This window comes from Poromitra crassiceps (genome assembly GCF_964638095.1).
Source record: "Poromitra crassiceps genome assembly, chromosome: 16".
Taxonomy (NCBI): Eukaryota; Metazoa; Chordata; class Actinopteri; order Beryciformes; family Melamphaidae; genus Poromitra; species Poromitra crassiceps.
Window position 1 is genome coordinate 33469119 of NC_139645.1, and position 21467 is coordinate 33490585.

At 45.0% G+C, this 21467-nt stretch overlaps 2 protein-coding genes across 2 annotated transcripts in view; both read left to right on the forward strand.

Annotated features, from left to right (window-relative positions):
• The window catches only part of LOC310791600 (protein NLRC3-like), a gene marked incomplete at both ends in the record, with an annotated part of 370782 nt that overhangs the window by 71462 nt on the left and 277853 nt on the right, over nucleotides 1-21467 (forward strand). The window lies entirely within an intron of this gene.
• The window catches only part of LOC310791139 (intermembrane lipid transfer protein VPS13C-like), a gene marked incomplete at its 5' end in the record, with an annotated part of 102476 nt that overhangs the window by 29237 nt on the left and 51772 nt on the right, over nucleotides 1-21467 (forward strand). The window contains 15 exons of the mRNA XM_083652836.1: nucleotides 5541-5660; nucleotides 7848-7951; nucleotides 8636-8803; nucleotides 9909-10213; nucleotides 10526-10676; nucleotides 12701-12833; nucleotides 12967-13085; nucleotides 13310-13479; nucleotides 14548-14822; nucleotides 14929-15161; nucleotides 16338-16430; nucleotides 17032-17265; nucleotides 18272-18403; nucleotides 19467-19556; nucleotides 21051-21206. Coding sequence (XP_083508962.1) covers nucleotides 5541-5660; nucleotides 7848-7951; nucleotides 8636-8803; nucleotides 9909-10213; nucleotides 10526-10676; nucleotides 12701-12833; nucleotides 12967-13085; nucleotides 13310-13479; nucleotides 14548-14822; nucleotides 14929-15161; nucleotides 16338-16430; nucleotides 17032-17265; nucleotides 18272-18403; nucleotides 19467-19556; nucleotides 21051-21206 — 2483 coding nt within the window. The remainder of the gene's footprint in view (nucleotides 1-5540; nucleotides 5661-7847; nucleotides 7952-8635; nucleotides 8804-9908; nucleotides 10214-10525; nucleotides 10677-12700; nucleotides 12834-12966; nucleotides 13086-13309; nucleotides 13480-14547; nucleotides 14823-14928; nucleotides 15162-16337; nucleotides 16431-17031; nucleotides 17266-18271; nucleotides 18404-19466; nucleotides 19557-21050; nucleotides 21207-21467) is intronic.

A 21467-nucleotide genomic window follows, 5' to 3' on the forward strand; every position in this document is an offset into this window, starting at 1 on the left:
TTGCCAAATCCTCCCCCCCTTGCCTCCCCGGCCGCTGCTCCACCCTCTGCCTATCTGGAGAGAGCCGTAGACTGGAACCATGCCTAGCACCACCCCTGTCAGCGCGGAGCTTCACCGGCAGGACGTAGCACGTGGGAGGATCACGCTATTCCCACCGGTTCCCTTCCGCCCTGACCAGGCGCCCCGACCGACCAGATGAAGCGATAGTGCAGCGACCATGACACAGCCTCAATCCGGCTTCGCCACCTGCAGACACAGCCAATCATGTCTATAGATGCCCAACCACGCCGGGAAAAACACTTTGTGGAACCTGCGAGCCTTGTGTTGGTGGGCCAGGAATCTGCCGCTCCCTCCCATTTCACATTAGAGAAGATGTGATCTGTTACTGTTCAATTACACTAGCTGTTTATTGTATCGTTGGGGTGAAAAAATTATCAGCATTCATAATTTGACTCACATCAAGTTGCCCTCAGAGTCCCGTGCAGCAGGCCGGTGGTTGTGGTGGTTGTAATCGATTGCCGCCAGAAGAGTGCGCGCCTCATACTGTGGTGGTCTGAATGCGAAGCGTTTTCCAGCATACATGAGTATGTGGTTTTGAAACGCTTCAAGGTCTGATGTTGTGCTGTGGATAGACAGACATAGCATCAGTCTTTCACATAACAGCTAAGGATAAAATATATAAATGAAAGTTAGTTTACTTCAATTTTTTAAATCCCGCTGGTTGATGAACTTCTTGATGTTCTTCAGTCTGCGTTTGTCCATGACGACCTCACTCAGAGCCAGGTGTGCAGGAGAACCTGTGTAAAAACCATAAACAAAACGTAGTTGGCCACACAGTGAGGTAAGTCATGTCGTCATCTCTCCGAGAGAGAGAGTGTGTCTGTCAGGTCTGTAAGGCATGATTGGATTAGGTTTCTAATGCGAGAACCTGCCATAGTGGGGCTAATACTAAGAAATTAGTGATGACACCATAAGGTCAGAGGTCACAAGGTGTCATGAGACAGGAGCTAGCGGGAGTATAACACAGACTCCCAGACATACTGTAGATATCAAAACGTCAGCATGTAACCTGTCATTGTACCTTGCACCATCCATGGCTTATCTCTGCTTCCCTCATCGAGTGGATCATGGTCACAGCTCCAATGAGACCACTGGTGCTTGTTCCTAACGTGCATCAGAACACCTTGCCACATCATCTAAGGGGAAGAGATCACATATTACATTCCAACACAGACAACAATTTGCGAGATGAGAACGAACTAGTAAACTGTACACTAACTAATAAATCCATAATAATTGCATTAGCCATGGGTGAGTATCACAAATTCATACTTTTAATCTCTCCACTGCCCCAGCGTGTTTACAGCAGTACCAGAAGTGGTTGACGATGTGTTTGATCCACGGAAGGATTGCAGAGTTTTGTTTGATAGCACCAGTCTAAGTGAGACAGTAAAAGCAGATTGTAAATGCTGTCTTTTTGGTAACAGATTTATAGTAGCCAGATTCACTATTTGTTTGTTGATTATCATTTGAAAAGTAAGAATTCAAAACATACAGCATGCAATTTCTTGCGCAGGTTTTTTGATGCATGCCAAATGTCCAGAGAGTGTTGAAGCCCCCACTCTTTGTATTTCCCACGCGTTGGATCTGTAAGAGAAAAAAACAAGGTGTTTGCTTGATGTAAAAGAGTAGATATCACAGATAGCGGTTGTTCTGGGCATGTACAGTACTTACCTAGTAGTAATGTGATCTGCGGGTGTGCATCTGTCACCACTTCTTTCACTGCGATTTCCTGCAGCAGGGCATCCATAGTCCTGATGAAGCCTTCCTTCTCCATCACCACTGAGTTTCTGTTTGTCTCTCTCTTGTCGATGGTGACAATGTGGACGATGTCTCTGGACTCCTGTTCTATAGTGGTGTATGTGCAGTATTGTGCACAGTGCCCTTCAAACAATCACAAAAAACATTAGTGGGGGCTTGCAGTAATGTAGTAGGGAGGGAGGTTTGCATTGGAGAGTAAACATTGAAAAAGCCGATATTTACCTGGTGAGTCCATCCTGCCATCACCTGTGATTTTGAGAAAATTAGTAATCACATGTTTACTAAGAAAAGTGACACCATATTACACTAACAAGAATTTGGTTAGTGTAGAGAGGAGAATACCTCAACACTAAATAAAAAAAATATTGCATTATGAAACTGGATACTAAACTAACCAAGCACGACGACACGATCATTGTCCTTCAGCTGTGCAATGACTGCTGCCCGCTTCTGCTTCCAGAAATCCTTGATCGCACAGATGCAGTATGCGTCTTGTATCTTGTAGAATGTCGAGTCCACCACCATACCCATCTCCATAAATTTGAAGAGCAGTGCAATCTTGGTGTAGTTGTTGCCAGAGAGAACAATGTTCGTTGACAACATGAAGTCTCCAGACTGCATCCCATACTTCAGCAGAGGCTGGGAGTTCCACTTCCAGACAATGTGGCCATTGGAGCAAAACTGTCGAGTATAAAGCAAAAACAAAACAACATAATTCCTTCATGTAATAATAGCCAAGGCGCATGGCTTTGTTCATCAATAATTAGAAGATGTCATGCTTTCAGAACTATTCCTTGTTTTGGGGTGTGGACTGTTCCAGCTTTATCTGTTGTAAACGGCAATCTTACCCATCTTATGATGATTGCAGTTCCCCTTTTTTTTGTTTTGATCTCAAACGGACAAGAGCTGCATTTCTTGCAGCTCTGGATTGGAAGCTGGAGAAATGTTGCTAGTTGTCGCAGATTTTCTTCATAGGCGATGCATGCACGTTTTCCGATGAGGTCAGCTTCGCTTAGCACCGTTGCAGGGTCGGACAACTCTGAAGTGTCTTCATCTAGCTGCTCTGATTGGAGTACACCATGCACAGTCTCATCCACACCAGCAATGGGTAGTGCGGCTAGATCAGGAGGATTTGGCAGTGCCCCACCTGGTCTGTGTGAAACACAAAGTGGACATTACTTCACTTGGAAAGCAATATTGCCCACAGAATCTAATACACAAAATGCAACATTTCTGAATTGAACACTAGTGAAATATGCTTTCCTAACATGGATCACAATGCAACACGGAAAATTGGTAGAATCTAGAGAACACAATGGACCACAGCATCCAAATAATGGCAATAGGAAACCATTTTTTCAGAACATACACCTTACTATACATGGCTGCAGCTTTTTACTTGTCCCTTACCTTATGTACATTGGTGGGACATAGTCTTCATCATCTTCTTCATCATCATCATCAACTCCGCCTTCCTGTCTGGACAGCCCAGGGAAGGTGTCGTCTTCCCAATCAAGTCTAAATGGAAAAACATTGAACAACAATATAATGCTATATGAGGAAGCTGATATAACAAGAAAATCGGTTCCGATATGAGCATGGGCACTTACGTGCTGTTCATCAGATCGTTGGCCTGTTGCTCATCAAAGTCCTGTGGATCCTCATCTAGGTTTATGGACCTCATGCTGAAAAAATAGCACATTCAGAACTGACTGGCTGAAGTTGAACAAATCGGTTCGTCCAGCCTAATTGACACAGTTCAGAAGCATACCTTTCTTCTAAAACGTTGATTACATCTGGCTCTTGTTCTTCTGGAATTTGCTGGACCCCAGGGATATGAAAATCTCCATCCCTATTGTGGAGAAAAATTCACAATCTAAGATTTGCAAAAGCTAACAAAAGAGTGGCCCACCATTCATACTTCCATGGAAGAAGATACACACACAAAAAACATGAAACTACCTAATTCATATATGTGTGTGTGTGTGTGTGTGTGTGTGTGTGTGTGTGTGTGTGTGTGTGTGTGTGTGTGTGTGTGTGTGTGTGTGTGAGAGAGAGAGAGAGAGAGAGAGAGAAAGAGGCAGGGATAGCCTACACTGCTCACAGTAATAATACAATACAATACTAAAGATTACAATAAAAAGCATACCTATCTCGGTCAGAGCCTGATCCAATGCTGGATAACAAAACGGGGACAGAGGAAGCTGGAGCAGAGGGTAACCGTTTAGAGCTTGGTGTTGATTGCATTGGTCGATAGCTGAAATACAGTAACAACAATGAGCTCCAGTTAGCCGACGCATGGTAGCATACAACGTAAATACGTCCTCTACAGTATTTCAGAAATAAAATATACATATCACATACCTGTCTAGGAGGAAAACAGCCACTTCACCGTCTGTTTTGAAACCCTTCATATCCCGAAAGTCTCTCCATCTGCTGAATGCGCGACCTATGTTGATGCGTGTTTTATCGCGTGCTTTATCATGAGTCTTCTTGCGTTCTCTTTGTTGGTCGGTACGGGGAATAATCTTCCTTTTTTTCTTTGCACCGGCCACGTAATTTGCACTGGCGACGTAATCATGATCTCGCAGTTCGGCCATAACCACAAAATAACTTCCAAACAAACTGTTAGAATATAACAACGAGAGGTGTTCGCGAGAGTAGCTAGCCCCTGGTTGTAGCTAGCTGGCGTTCGCTTGTTTATGGTGCGTTGCTAGGCAGAGCCGGCGGAAGCAGGGAGCTGCCGTAAACCGTTTCGTTTCACTTCCGGTTGTAGACGGTCCGGGTGTAACATTGATGAAGCAGACAGAGACTCTATAAGCACCAAGAGAGCAAACTCCAATTCACACGGTTTTGGTCTCAGATACTATTATAGGTAATATGTGATGCATCAATATTATAATTATACTGTTTAATAACAATAAAAAACCATCAAAAAGTTGCTCGTAGCTGCTTTAAAGTGACTGTTCTATCGAATTTCACAAAAAGGCATTTTTCTCAGCTTAAATTTTCAGACGCTGAAACCATGCTGTATTCAAGTGCTAATGCCTACATAACTACTAACTCTACAAACTAACTCTTTTAGACAGAGAAAGCACACATTCTATTAGTTCTTTTGAGATATTTTGTGTTCACAAAATCTTAGCAGAAAATAATCCTGGGCTGTTGAAAGATGAGCCAGAATCCTCAAAAAAAAACCTTGGCAGAAGCTACCTACAGTAAAACAAAAAACGGCTGGCAGTGAATGTGTTTAAAAAAAAAAAAAAAAAAAAAAAAAAAGACCAGTGCACCCAAAAAATAAATGACTAGAAACCACATAATATGTTATTGTGTTGTTTATTAATTATTAATAATGAGAAACAGATGACACTAGATAGATTAACTGAACACCTGCTGTAACCAACACATAAGGTCTGAAATGAGGATTACAGAGCTGTGTTTTTTTTTTTATAATGTCCTCCTGAGGAGCATGCCCCCGGACTCAAATGCAGGGAATTCATTTTTAACGGGTAACTAGTAATTGTATTGGATTCAATTTTTAAAGTAACTCTCCCAACCCTGCATAAAATACAATAACATCATCATTATTATAAAAAGTACCCGCACCACGTGTTCACTAAAATAGTTTCCAAGCTTTTCCCAGGGACAGACTAAAGCCACAGCTCAAAACTCATCAACTAAAATCCAACATGTCCGCTCTCTCTCCGTCTCCCTGCCAGCCGCTGTGGCCTCGCCCTCTGACAGTGATGTCATCGACCTGAAGGTGATGGTGACGCTGGGAGCCTTCAACGTCCTGGTGTGCGACCAGAGCTGCAACATGGCCGACATCAAGATCCAAGGTACAGAGCCACCAGACCACCATAACAAATCACTATATCACTATCAAGGTACAGAGCCACCTGACCACCATAACAAATCACTATATCACTATCAAGGTACAGAGCCACCAGACCACCATAACAAATCACTATATCACTATCAAGGTACAGAGCCACCTGACCACCATAACAAATCACTATATCACTATCAAGGTACAGAGCCACCTGACGACCATAACAAATCACTATATCACTATCAAGGTACAGAGCCACCTGACGACCATAACAAATCACTATATCACTATCAAGGTACAGAGCCACCTGACCACCATAACAAATCACTATATCACTATCAAGGTACAGAGCCACCAGACCACCATAACAAATCACTATATCACTATCAAGGTACAGAGCCACCTGACCACCATAACAAATCACTATATCACTATCAAGGTACAGAGCCACCAGACCACCATAACAAATCACTATATCACTATCAAGGTACAGAGCCACCTGACCACCATAACAAATCACTATATCACTATCAAGGTACAGAGCCACCTGACGACCATAACAAATCACTATATCACTATCAAGGTACAGAGTCACCAGACCACCATAACAAATCACTATATCACTATCAAGGTACAGAGCCACCAGACGACCATAACAAATCACTATATCACTATCAAGGTACAGAGTCACCAGACCACCATAACAAATCACTATATCACTATCAAGGTACAGAGCCACCAGACGACCATAACAAATCACTATATCACTATCAAGGTACAGAGCCACCTGACGACCATAACAAATCACTATATCACTATCAAGGTACAGAGCCACCAGACGACCATAACAAATCACTATATCACTATCAAGGTACAGAGCCACCTGACGACCATAACAAATCACTATATCACTATCAAGGTACAGAGCCACCAGACGACCATAACAAATCACTATATCACTATCAAGGTACAGAGCCACCAGACGACCATAACAAATCACTATATCACTATCAAGGTACAGAGCCACCAGACGACCATAACAAATCACTATATCACTATCAAGGTACAGAGCCACCTGACCACCATAACAAATCACTATATCACTATCAAGGTACAGAGCCACCTGACCACCATAACAAATCACTATATCACTATCAAGGTACAGAGCCACCAGACCACCATAACAAATCACTATATCACTATCAAGGTACAGAGCCACCTGACCACCATAACAAATCACTATATCACTATCAAGGTACAGAGCCACCAGACCACCATAACAAATCACTATATCACTATCAAGGTACAGAGCCACCTGACCACCATAACAAATCACTATATCACTATCAAGGTACAGAGCCACCAGACGACCATAACAAATCACTATATCACTATCAAGGTACAGAGCCACCTGACGACCATAACAAATCACTATATCACTATCAAGGTACAGAGCCACCTGACGACCATAACACATCACTATATCACTATCAAGGTACAGAGCCACCAGACCACCATAACAAATCACTATATCACTATCAAGGTACAGAGCCACCTGACCACCATAACAAATCAACCACTCAATTATCTGGGATGTGTTTCTGGCCTACTTGGACGAGGTTAAAAGCGATACGTAACTCACCCAGCTGACTTCTCGTGGACCCTTTGCGTGGGATCCCACGCACATCTCTTGCAAGCACTTTACGCTACGCGGCTGGTAGCTGTTGGAATGTGGATGATATGTTTGTTTTTGTTTGTTTTGTTTTTCTTTCTGTGTCTGAGCCTTTTGTTTTTCACATTATGAAAATATTAAAATAAAATATGGGGGGAGGGGGGGGGAGACAAAGCCCCCACTTTTACTGCTGCTGCTGCAGTTCTACACAAGTAAATTGGACTAACATCTGTATATGGAAAGGCTGGGTGATGTACTGTATGAAGAGTTTTCCTCCAAAATGCTGTGTCCAAAAAAACATTATTCCACAAAGTTCCTCATTCAATATCTTTACAATATAGAAGATATTGTCTTTTAAAGGGATCTTTTTATCCACCGAAGACTGAAGTCTCCTGCTGAAAGTCATAAAAGAACTAGTTTTATTTGTAAACAGTAGTTGGAAGTAGTTAGTAGTTAGTCAGAAGTCATAGGTGAGTATCCTCTTTGTATTGATGTCTGTGTTTTGCCCTGTTTGTTCCTCAGGTATGAACGGCTCTCTGCTGATGCAAGGTCCTCAGACTCAGCTCTCCGCCCGCCTCCGAGATTTCATCGTCATCAACGTCGATCCAAAGAGCGTCCACAAGAAGGCAAGGCGCCGCCGCTCCACTGTCACTGTTACTGTGACTTTCACTGTCACTGTCACTGCTGCTATCTGAGCTGAGCTACAGGGACAACGTCTTAACGCAGCCATTGACAAACTTCAGAATGCCGCGGCCCACTTTGAAATCTGAAAATCTTCCAACCCTTATCACAACTCACACAACTACACACAAGTCTGCTGTATTACTCTATATTTTTATAACAGCTATAAAACAACTTTGTTTTCTTAGTTCTGATTACTTTTCTAAAGCAAATATTTCATCATGAATATTTCATGGTATTCCAAACGTAATTACAAAATTGAAAATTGTAAATGTAAAAATCTGTATATACAAATTGTATGTAGGCCTATATGACCCATAGCTGCCAACAGTAGGCTGTGAAAAATGCTACCTTATCTGTCAAAGGGAGAAAGGGAAAAAAATCATGAGTGTTGGCAGGTATGCCCCCCCGTGGACCACCTGCACTACCTCCACGGCCCACCTGCAGTACCTCCACGGCCCACCTGCAGTACCTCCACGGCCCACCTGCAGTACCTCCACGGCCCACACTCTGGGAATCACTGGTGTAACAGATTCATCACTTTGGCTGCTCTGAAAATCCTCCTCAGTCTGATACTCTTCACTCAGCACTTTCCTCTTGACTCAGTTCATCATCTTTGCGTCTGGCAGGCCATCTCCATCGTGGGCGACGAGGTGTTCAGCTTCTCCATGAGTTTGACTCCCAGCGCCACAGAGGGCGCCGGGTATGCCGACATGAGCAAGACGGACGGGCGGGTGAAGCTGAACGTGGGCTGCATCCAGCTGGTTTACCTGCACAAGTTCTTCATGTCTCTGCTGGTGAGCCTCGCACCACATCACACCTGTCCAGTGTCTCTAACAATGTGAGGATAGAGACAGAGAAGCATTACAGTCGAAACTTTGCAAATTAAATCAAACAGATATGAAGAAGTCATGTTTTGTTCTCTTAACAAAAACCTTCACCTTCCGTTTTAAATGCCGTATATGTAAGACTCAGAAATTCTCACGAGGACTCCAATTCACTCGGTGACACTTGGGAATACAAAGATGTTGTTATTTAACTTTCAACCAAGGTGCATGAAGGAGTAAAAGTTTGAAAAGAAGTAGAAACTAGCTTAGATGAGGCCTATTTTTTTTTTTTTTTTTTAGGCCTTTATTTCTAATTCTAAGTATTTTCTCATATTTAGTACCAAGCCTCCTTGTTTTCTGATCGGTTTCTTTTGGGGTTCATTTTTTTGTTGGTTTGGTTTGTTTTGTTACTGCAATGCATTACTGATAATTACGGTAATTGTCAACGGCATGCTCCAGAGACAGCATGGGCCCCATGGTAATTCAAATGTAGCTGCTGCCATCTTTTGGCACTTGTACGTTACTACAAACTACAGTTACAGTACATTCTATAACAGGCACTAGGAGTTTACCTGGATCAATTGTTGTTTTTTCCTGTGTTTGTTGCCTGTATTTGGGGCTGGTCTTTATGTGTTATATGACCCGGCCATTATCGGAGACCCAGCTTTTAATTGACTACCGGCTAATATTAGAGGAAATATATATACTAGGCATCTGGCGCTATGCAGGTATTTTGAGATTTTGAGTGATTTGATTACTTTCATTTCCATAGAACCTCACGGTGAATAAGTATTTTCATAAAACAAAAGGGAAAGTATTTTTATGGTTTTGGTGGGATGCCACTGTAGACAATTGTTGTGGAATGTTGAAACCCATTTTTCCCACGTTTTACTTTTAGACACATAACAGATTAAAATACTCATAACCTTTGATCTGAGAGAGCTATAGCAGTAATTCCAAAAGTGATATACTGTATAGGGAAGAGTTTATAAGTGTTTTTGCAGGCCACCGCACAATATGGTGTAGTAGTTTATTGTAAATAAACTCATTGTTATTTTTGCGCCCTGTCGTTCAGAACTTCACCAACAACTTCCAGACGGCGAAGGAGGCTCTGAGTGCAGCGACGGCCCAGGCGGCGGAGAAGGCAGCGTCCAGCGTCAGAGACTTTGCCCAGAAGAGCTTCCGTCTGTCCATGGACATCAGGCTGAAGGCCCCCCTCATCCTCATCCCCCAGTCCTCCGTCTCCCACCAGGCGCTGGAGGTGGACCTGGGTCTGATCACCCTGGGGAATAGCTTCTCTCTGCTGCCCGTGGATGGCTGCCCGCTGCCCGCTGTCATCGACAACATGGACCTCCAGCTGACGCAGCTCAAACTATCCAGGTCTGTCGCTCTGCAGGGATGAGCTCTGGGTTCTATAAAAACTACGGTGGAAAAAATTGCATTTTTCATTAAAGGGACATTTCACCAAAGAACAGTGTGGAGGTATTTTTCCGTGTTAAACACAGTGTTGGCCCGAAGGACCCCGCCCAGCCAGGAAACTAGACACTGTCTCTCGAAGCTACACCTCCAAAATCGAACACCATATCTAGTCTGATATCACCATATCCATATACTATCCATCTATTGCCCAGCCCTAGCTTCTGGATTCAGCATGAGACTGTCTCACTGGTTTGTTGGTTTGTGGTTCTGCAGGATCTGCATGGACCCTGTGGCGTCAGGCGGGCCCAGCTCAGAGCTGCTGGAGCCACTCAACCTCACGCTGAGCATCAAGAGGAACCTGGCCGCCTCCTGGTACCACAAGATGGCAGTCGTGGAGATCGACGGAGACCTGAAGCCCATGAAGGTACGAGCGGGTCTACAGCCGGCTGAGGAACCTTCTTCACTTCACATCGTTATTGTCCTGTGAGGGACATCTGCTTTACAGACAGGGTTTAATGCTGGATTCTGATGGTCCCATTTCCAGAGTTGGGAAGTCAGTCTTCTGACTTAAGTGGGTTCATGAGCTGTTAAGTCATAATGTGGAAGCAGCATGGACGCTACCGAGACGATGTTATTGCTCAGAGCGTTTAAACAACACGTTGGGACATTTAGACTTGCACAATACATTCCACAAACCCACTAAAATATTGCTTTATCTAACTTGTTGTTATGGTTAATGTTAATACATAACATTTCAATTTAGGGACGCACCGATTGCAAAATTCTGCGCCGATAGCGATGTTTAAGAGAACAATTTGGCTGATAGCCACTACCTATGACTATGTGCGTGCCCGAATTACACAAATTTCCGGACTGCACCCCATCGGGTCCCCAGCAGCGCACCCGCCAAGTTTTGAAGTCGATCGGACGAATGATTGCAGAGATTTTTTTTATTTTTTATTTAACCTTTATTTATCCAGGTTAGCCTCGTTGAGATTAAGAACCTCTTTTTCAAGAGGGACCTGGCCAAGAAAAGCAGCATACAATTATACAAGTTGCAGACGCCACAACAAACATCTCATAACATTACTAAACTACATGGTACACATACATTCAGTCATTCATAAAAGCAAGTTCAACTATGAGGAAAAAAAACAGTTGCAATTTTCACCGTCCTCCCTACCTTTAACCATCGTTTTAAAAACATTTAATGAGACCAGCTCCTGCAATTTCAGGTCCTTCTGGAGCTCATTCCATGCCATCGGTGCTGAGAACTGAAACGCCTTTTTACCATACTCTGTACGAGCCCTTTTTACATTCAATAAAAAAAGGTTTTGTGAGCGTAAAGAGTAATTGTTGTTGCTCTGCTGGACTATGTATGTACACAAATAATTTGGGAGTTGTTTTAATATCGCCTTATAAATAAAAAGATACCAGTGACTCAGCCTACGTAGAGTCAGGGATGACCAGCCCACTTTCTGGTAGAGAACACAGTGGTGAGTTAGATTTTTACAGTTTGTGCTAAACCTTAAAGCCCGTGATAAATGGGGAGATATGCGGAGGACACACGCGCGCACACACACACACACACAACACACACGCGCACACACACACACACACACACACACACACACGCGCGCGCGCACAAACACAAACACACACACACACGGCCCTGGAATTAATATGTATATATTTCTACACTCACTGAAGGGACCTTCTGGGTGTTTGCATAATTACAGCCTGTCACTAACTCCTGTGCTCTTGTTTTTGCACACGGTCCACATTGCAGCCGTTGAAGATACGATCTGTACCCTCCTGTCCGGTGACAGCTTGACTCTGACGGTGTTTAGTTAGTTTAGCTCGATCAGTTGGTATGTCTGTTGACAGCCTGTAGCTCTAGTGGAGGATTCAAAGTTTTTTTTATGGAAGCCCTGGCAGGCAATTAAGAAAAGAAAAAAAATCTAACTTCCTTCAAATAATAATAAAATAAAATAATATATGAAACAAGCGGGGGGATATTTGCCTTTTTTTTGTCAGGCGCATGTTTCTAAATGCATGTTGCTGTAATACCTCTCGACCACAAGAGTGCGCCACTAGACCATGTTCTACATAGGACTGAAAGCATCAATTTCTTCTTCCAAAGTACATACATTGTGTTAGCAAGTTATGCCATTTCCCCCCTACTTCACAGATGAAAAAAGAAAAGAAAATTGAACTTAATGCTGGCTAAACTTTTACAGGAGCGAAAACTACATTAGTCAGATCCGACTTGGAAAATGGATTCCTAGATTTTTGTTCTCAATTGCCTCTCATGGCTTCCGTACATTTTGACCTGAAGAGGAAAACTATGGACTGAAGCATGATTAAACCTCTGGATTCAAAGTGAAAGTCGTGGGGAGAAAGCAGGCTAAAAGCTGTACCTCTGTCCTGTGCTTCCTGCGCCTCCAGGCGGCGCTGAGTCAGGACGACCTGAAGGTTCTGCTGAGGATCCTGATGGAGAACCTGGGAGAGGCTGAGAGCCCAGCCCCTGCTGCATCCACACAGGCAGAGAGCCTACACATCACAACATATACACACACAGGTACACACACACACACACACACAGGTACACACACACACACACACACACACACACACAGGTACACACAGGTACACACACGTGTGCGCGCGCGCGAGAAGATCTGGCTGTAAACAGTTTGTGATGTTGCCCTCAGGCGGCGCGGAGAAGCAGAGTGACATCAGCGATCAGGAGGAGGAGCCTCAGGAAACTGTCAAGTTCAACTTCAACATTGAGTCTCTGGCTCTGGTGTTGTACAGCCACGCCCCCAAACAGGTGAGTCTCTGGCTCTGGTAAGAACAGAGGGATCATTCTTGCTACAGATGGCTGACTCAGTCCATATGTTTTTATACGTCTATGAATCTGTCCCATGATGTCTGATCCTTCACCATCTCTCTCCCCTGCCCTCCCTGCAGTCTCCTGGGCTGGGCCTGCTCTCTCCCCTGCCCTCCCTGCAGTCTCCTGGGCTGGGCCTGCTCTCTCCCCCGCCCTCCCTGCAGTCTCCTGGGCTGGGCCTGCGGCAGCAGAGCCTGCGTCTGGGGGAGCTGGCCCTCCACAAGCTGCAGGCGTCTGGGAAGCTGCTGAGCGACGGCAGCATGGAGCTCAGCACCGTGCTGAGCGGCTGCACGCTGGACGACCTGCGCACTGCCATGACCCGCGTTAGCTCCAGGTGAGACCTCTGCTTAAGTAGCGATAATGAATCCTTAATTAACAGTTAACTAATGTGCCTAGTAATCATTTACTAATGCTGTTCATGTGAACTAAGCCTTAATTAAGAGTTAACTAATGTGTCTACACTGTCTAGTAATTATTACTTATACTGTTCATGTTAACTAAGGTATTGAGGTTGGTTTGAGGCATGACCTCACTGAGGTTAAGGTTAGAGCAAGCTTATGACCAAGGCTGTTAATTAAAGGTTAGTTAATACTTATTAACCATCAACTAACTCTTAAATAAGGTACTCTTTAGTGTTACCCATTACTTTTTTATTTAATTTGATATCTGATTTACTTATTTTATACTCAAGTTTTTTGTACTACTATTTTTACTATTAGTGGAGTAGGAGTTTCATTATTGATTGCTTGATTGAAAGAAAGGTGAATAGAGAACACAGTAAATACACCACCGAAGAAGAATATCCACACAGGCTAACACAGTTAGCTAATGCAGTCCACGTACGTCAGCAAACAACCTGCAACAACACAGAGTCCAGTAAAAAGATACAAACCTTGGCCCTAGACAACTGAATTGGTTAAACTCACAAACACATAATCAAGTGAGGCATATAATCAAGTTGAATGCATCACATAGGGTAAGAACATAATGTTGTACTAGGTGATGACGTGGAGCTAATTGTAAGCTACGTCGAAAATCAAATGATCAAATAATAACAATTCCTAGACAGTAATATTTATGAGCCAGGTTTTCATAACAATTAGTAAGTGACCACATTAACACGCTCTGATGTCCCATCTGTCGGGCGGCTGTAGCTCAGGAGGTACAGCGGGTCGTCCACTAATCGATGGTTCGATTCCCGGCTCCTCCAGTCTGCATGTTGACGTGTCCTTGGGCAAGACACTGAACCCCACATTGCTCCCGTTGGTGTGCCAGCACCCTGCGTGGTAACCTGCCACCATCGGTGTGTGAATGGGTGAATGTACCTACTGAGTGTAAAGCACTTTGGATAAAAGCGCTATATAAATGCAGGCCATTTACCATTTACCATCTGTCTGTGCAGGATGATCAGGAAGCGTGAGGAGGAGAGCGCCGAGGCCATGATCGACGTGACGTACCGTCAGAGTGCGGCGGGGGCGGGGCCTGAGCGTGAGGTGGTGGCCGTGCTGCAGAAGCTCTACCTGTGTGCCAGCGTGGACTTCCTCATGACCGTGGCCGACTTCTTCATCCAGGCGCTGCCGCAAAGCCCCGCCCCCCCGGCCTCCACCGCCGCCCACAGCGACAGGCTGCCTCTGAAACAGCTGGCCGAGCCCCGCGGAGGTTCCGCCTCCAACGCCGGTAAGACACCCAATGCCCTGCGGAGGCTCCGCCTCCAATGCCAGTAAGACATCAATGCCAGTTTGGGGGGGGAAGCATCGCAATTCACTTTATTTTTAATGTTCAGCCCCTGAGCAGCAGTGGAAGCGGACGCGGCTGCGGGCGGTCGTGGTCGACCCGGAGGTGGTGTTTGTGGCCGACCTGCTGCGGGCCGACGCCCCCTCGCTGGTGGCCTCCTTCCAGTGTGACGTCAGCCTGACGGAGGAGGGCGGAGCCCACAGCATGATGGCCAACCTCAGGGAGCTCCGCCTCCTGGCCTGCCCCTTCCTCCACAGCCCAGAGCACAAGGGCATCACCACCGTGAGACACACACGCCACACACATGCACGCACACACACACTCACGTACCAGCACACACACGCAGGGGCGGACTGGGATCATAATTCAGGCCGGGCATTAGATACCAAGCAGGCCAGGCTGATACGGGCCGACGTGCGTGCCGGCGTCCGAAGGGCGGCGGCGAATGTTTTTTTAGCCCGTTTGTAGCCCAATTTGGGCCGTTTGAAGCCAGATTTGGGCCGTTTGAAGCCCAATTAGGGTCGTTTGAAGCCCGATTTGGGCCGTTTGAAGCCCAATTTGGGCCAAGTCCAACTTTACAATGAGATGCACCCACTTTAACCCTTAATAAAGTAATAAAAGCACTAGTAAACCAGTAGGCGGCGCCTGGCCTGCTGTTCAGTGAGTGGCCTGACTGCGGGCACACACAAAAAAAAAAAAAATTGCAGGCCAGGCCACCGGGCATTTGCCCGACGTGCCCGATTATGCAGTCCGCCCCTGCACACACGCCACACAGCACACACGTACGCACACACACAGAGACACACACACACACACACACAGAGACACACACACACACACACACACACAGAGACACCCACGCACGCACTCACCCACGCACACACAGAGCACAAGGTCATCACCACGTGAGACACACACACACGTACGCACTCACACACACACACACACACACACAGAGCACAAGGACATCACCACGTGAGACATATGGAGTTATTTCTCTGTCTTTATGGAGTCCCGCAGGAATGAGTCCTAAAACCTGTCTGGAAGTCAATGGTGTTTTTCTATGGGGATTTTGGTTAAATGACTGAAATAACGTCTGTGCTGAACAACAGTTTATGAAACAAAGACCACTTTATAATTTTTGAAGTGTTTTCTGAAAATTAGATTTACGCTTCAAAAATGTGGTGATAATTTGTGAAGGTTATCGTGTTGAACACAAAGGTCTCAGTTTCATAAACGTCTGTTAACCACAGATCTTATTTCAGGCACCTAACCAAAAATCCCTATAGAAAAATGCCATTGGCTTCCAGATGAGGGAACCAGCACAATGCTAACTTCTGGGTTGACCTACAACAATACGTCATTCCTGCTCTACTTTATTATGCAGTCAAAGAGTTTTGTTACTTTGCAAATCCAATAGTATATTTGACTGATAGAAATCTCATTCTTTGCCAATAGGTGTTGAGGCCTTGCTCAGTCGCTTTGGAAACCAAAAGCCAGCCCAACCAACCACTGACCGGCTTTGTGACAGTGGAGGAAGTCTTCGTCAAGGTACTTTCAGCTGAAATTGATCTTATTTATATGTATGATAGATAGTATGTATAGATAGGTAGATGGATAGATGTATTTCCTCCAAAAGTGGCCGGTAGTCATTTAAAATACCGGTAACTGATAATGACGTGGTCGACACAAACGAAGGCCAGGAGTAAAAACAACGTTGGATATGGGTAAACTCCTGGTGTTTGTTATAGTTTGTAGTAACATGTAAATTAAACATAGACTGTATAAAAAGCTACCGTGACATCACCTATTGGTTTTTAGACTTGTGTTTGGAAGTCTGGAGGTTAGCATTTTCACCGTCGCCATCTTGGTTATTTGGAGACAGAAGTGATGTGAATTTGGACAAGTGATCGGCGAGCTGCGCGATCACTGGACAGGTGACATGTCAATCACGCCCAAAAGTGTTTTATCTTCTAGGGACCATAATTTACTAAATGAACATCATGCTGTATTGAAGAAGACTTGAAACTAGTGATTGAGACCATCAACTCCTTAGGAAAGATGAACAACCTTCACCCAGAGAGCAGGATGAGAGAAAGCTGCTGTGTGGCAGAACCTTTGAGGTTAACTCCTGTGAACTCCTCTGCTGCAGATCTCTCCGGTCATCTTGAACACGGTGATGACGATAACGGCGGCCATGACGGCCAAGCCTCAGAGCGAGCAGAGCCAGGAGGCGCGGCCCGGCGTCACAGACCTGTGGTCTGTCATGAACATCTACGCCTGTAACTACTGGTTCCTGGGGGTGGACCAGGCCACCGAGGCCACGGAGAGCTTCACCGAGCCGGACGCACGCAACCAGGGAGAGAGCTTCGCCGTCGACGTCAAGGTGCCACGTTTATATCCTCTTGAGTCCTCGGTGGCGACATCGCGACACGAGGCGATCAGCGCTCACTCCCATCGATGCTTAATTGACAAAAAACGGTCTTTATCAGTTAACAAGTCCGACCAGCGAGTCCTTGTCTCCAACGTCCGAGTCCAAATGCATGAATGCTTGAGTCATCAGTGCCTCAAGTCCAAGTCGAATCACGACTCCTGAAAATTGGACTTTGGGTCTGAGTCCTGGACTACAAGTACTACAACACAGAGTCCAGGTGACTGTGGACTCAGGCCTGTGTAGTTCAGTATGCTCTGTGTAACGTGTGTGTTGTCTTTGACAGGTGGTCCAGGTGACTCTGGACTCAGGTCTGTGTAGTTCAGTATGCCCTGTGTAACGTGTGTGTTGTCTTTGACAGGTGGTCCAGGTGACTTTAGACTCAGGCCTGTGTAGTTCAGTATGCTCTGTGTAACGTGTGTGTTGTCTTTGACAGGTGGTCCAGGTGACTTTAGACTCAGGCCTGTGTAGTTCAGTATGCTCTGTGTAACGTGTGTGTTGTCTTTGACAGGTGGTCCAGGTGACTGTGGACTCAGGCCTGTGTAGTTCAGTATGCTCTGTGTAACGTGTGTGTTGTCTTTGACAGGTGGTCCAGGTGACTGTGGACTCAGGCCTGTGTAGTTCAGTATGCTCTGTGTAACGTGTGTGTTGTCTTTGACAGGTGGTCCAGGTGTCTCTGGACTCAGGCCTGTGTAGTTCAGTATGCTCTGTGTAACATGTGTGTTGTCTTTGACAGGTGGTCCAGGTGTCTCTGGACTCAGGTCTGTGTAGTTCAGTATGCTCTGTGTAACGTGTGTGTTGTCTTTGACAGGTGGTCCAGGTGTCTCTGGACTCAGGTCTGTGTAGTTCAGTATGCTCTGTGTAACATGTGTGTTGTCTTTGACAGGTGGTCCAGGTGACTTTAGACTCGGGCCTGTGTAGTTCAGTATGCTCTGTGTAACGTGTGTGTTGTCTTTGACAGGTGGTCCAGGTGACTCTGGACTCGGGGCTGGGCCACAGGACCGTCCCGTTGCTGCTGGCTGAGTCTTCCTTCAGCGGCTCGGCCAGGAACTGGTCCTCCCTGCTGCACCTAAACGCAGACATGATGCTGGAGGTGACTGTGGGGATCACTCACATTTTACTGACTCAGGGAAATACCCGTGCAGAGAATCATTGTTAGCTCACTCATGATGCGTCATCATGTAACATGAGATGGATTTGCATTATTTAATACATCACATTAATATATTTTAATCACTTCTTTTACTTGGAAAAAAAAAAAAGAATTGCAGTGTTGCTCTCAAACCTATTCTGTTTGATTGCATGATAAAGACACAAAAGTGAAAAAAAAGTACCGGTAGTTTGTTGATTGATATTCAACAAAGCCTTGTAATAAACAATGTTGTTCTCATCTTGATCAGGCGCGGACTGCATGTTCGGGCACGTCGGGCCGATGCCCGGTGGCCTGGCCTGGCCTGGCCTGCAAAAAAAGAGCCACCGTGATGTCACTCATTCATTTCTGGACTCTTGTGTTTGAGCCTTGAGTTTTGCATTGCTCAACACTTGGCTATAGGGTATAGAGACTAAAACCATTGTTGGCCTAATTTTTCAGAAACAAAGGTTGGGGCTTGAGCAGAACACACTAGCATGTCTTTAATGTTAGGGGCTTGCTTAAACAGGAAGATGTTTAATGAAACTGAGAATATGTCAATGTTTATTATTATTGTTATTATGACGTGTAGTTCTTAAGCCTGTGGAGAATAACGCAGTATGCCCGATCTGATCACTCTTCCTGAAATTAAGTTTGCTGTGAAGCGTTTGTACAGAGGCATGTTTTTGGTTTTACTTCTTCATATTATACTTGCAGTTATCTAGGCAATGTTGATGTTTCTATTTGTGAACAAATAGGTAACATGTATCATCGCATTAGCGTTATATTCACTAAATCTTGCTTCAAATGACCCAAATTGGGCTTCAAACCGGCCAAATTGGGCTTCAAACAGCCCAAGTTTTTCAAGCGCACATCGGCCCATGTCGGCCTGGCCTGCTTGGTAACTAATGCCCGGCCTGAATTATGATCCCAGTCCGCCCCTGATCTTGATCCTAACAGTCTTGTCAGCAATCCAGAAGTTGAATGTATAAATAATGATATAATAATATGTCCTGTGTGTCTGCAGGTAAACTACTTTAATGAGAGCCATGCAGTCTGGGAGCCGCTGATAGAGAGAGTGGATGGCGGGAAACGCAGGTGGAACCTCATGCTGGAGGTGAGACTGTTAGCAGTTAGCTTCTGTTTCCGCTAGCAGCACTAACACTGTGTCTGTTTAAGCTAACAGCGCTAACACTGTGGAGACAGACAGCAGTGTTAGAGACTGCTGACTAGGGATGCAGCGGTTTCCGGTTTGAAGGTATACCCCGGTTTGAAAAAGTCACGGTATCAAAACCACTAAGATTTGCCGTCATACCTTCTCCACGGTATCAGCTGTTTCCCCAAAACAACGTGCCTGTTGCTTGCAGAGTGCAGCTTACGCGGCCCCTCCCCCTTGCTGCATGCCTACCTAGACGCACAGTAGTGAGGAGCTGTCCTTGACTGTGTTTACAACCGTGTGTGTGATAAAGCAGGAGAACGCAAGGAAGGACCCCCCTGAACTTTCCCCCCATCTAAAAAGACGACGTCGGCTGTATGGGAATATTTCGGCTATTGTAAAATCACAGATGGCCATAGCCTTAACGCGAGACTCATCAGAATGACTGATGAGTCTCGCGTTGAGCCTAGGATGGCCGGGGTGATCTGCGTGAGCACGACCCGTCGTTATTTGTCAAATTCAAGCTACATTAAAACGTTGTCTTGCTTCAACATACATCGCATTGGACATAAACTATTTCCACCCGCAGGTTTGAGGAGTAGCTAACAAACGTCTGATAAATGCTCTCTCTATGCTAACGTTACCTACTGAGGCAGCTAACATGGCTAATTAGCTAGTTAACACCAGCTATCTTTCTCCACTAACTAACGTTAACGTTAGTTGACTGAGCGAACGTCGCTATACAGCAGGTCGTTATCAAAACGTATTGCACTGAAGAGAAGTAACATTAGATAATGACGAAAGACTCCTCCAACCTGTCAGTGGAAAATTATGCACAAACTTTGTGTGTGTGAGTGAGAGAGAGAGAGAGAGAGACAGAAACAGGGACAGAGGCTGTGTGTGTGTGTGTGTGAGGAAACAATAATTGTGTCCAGTGTTCACCCATTACAAAAGAGAAGCGTGTATTTGATATTATTATGATGTTTTAGTTTCACATCAAATTAATTAGATTAAATCATTTACATTTATAAGTAAGAACAGTACTATATTAACATAGTATAATAACAAACTATATTAACACATACTTGCCAGTTAACTGTCATTACAGTTGGAGGTTACATTAACATTTTTTCTCAGTCCACAATTCAGCAAACTGTTAAAAATAAAATAAATTTTGTTCATTGGCATTTTTTACACATAAAGGTCCGCAATACCGCGATACCGTGAAACCGTGGTATTTTTGTCCAAGGTTATCATACCGTCAAAAACTCATACCGTTGCATCCCTACTGCTGACACAACACACACTGACACAAACACACTGCTTTATACTGTATAAAGGTCTATATTAAGGCATTCCATGTCTTCACTCTTGATCTGGGTGAATTATTCTGCATTCTTTGTGTCCAAACTGAGTGTGGATCTGACCCAGTGTCTGATATGTTTGGTCCTGCAGATGAAGAACAACCCGGTCCAGGACAAGAGTCCAGTTCCTGGAGACGACTTCATCGTTCTCCCTGAACCTCGCACTGCCATCACCATCTGCTCCAAAGACACCATGAACATCACTGTGTCGCAATCCTGCCTCAACGTCTTCACCAACCTCTCCAAGGTAAGACTCTCTACCTCAACGTCTTCACCAACCTCCAGCTCCAGGGTAAGGCCCTACCTCAACGTCTTCACCAACCTCCATGGTAAGACTCTACCTCAATGTCTTCACCAACCTCTCCAAGGTAAGACTACCTCAAAGTCTTTACCAACCTCTCCAAGGTAAGACTCTACCTCAACATCTTCACCAAACTCTCCAAGGTAAGACTCCTCCTCAAGGTCTTCACCAACCTCCAAGGTAAGCCTCATCCTCGGTGTCTTCACC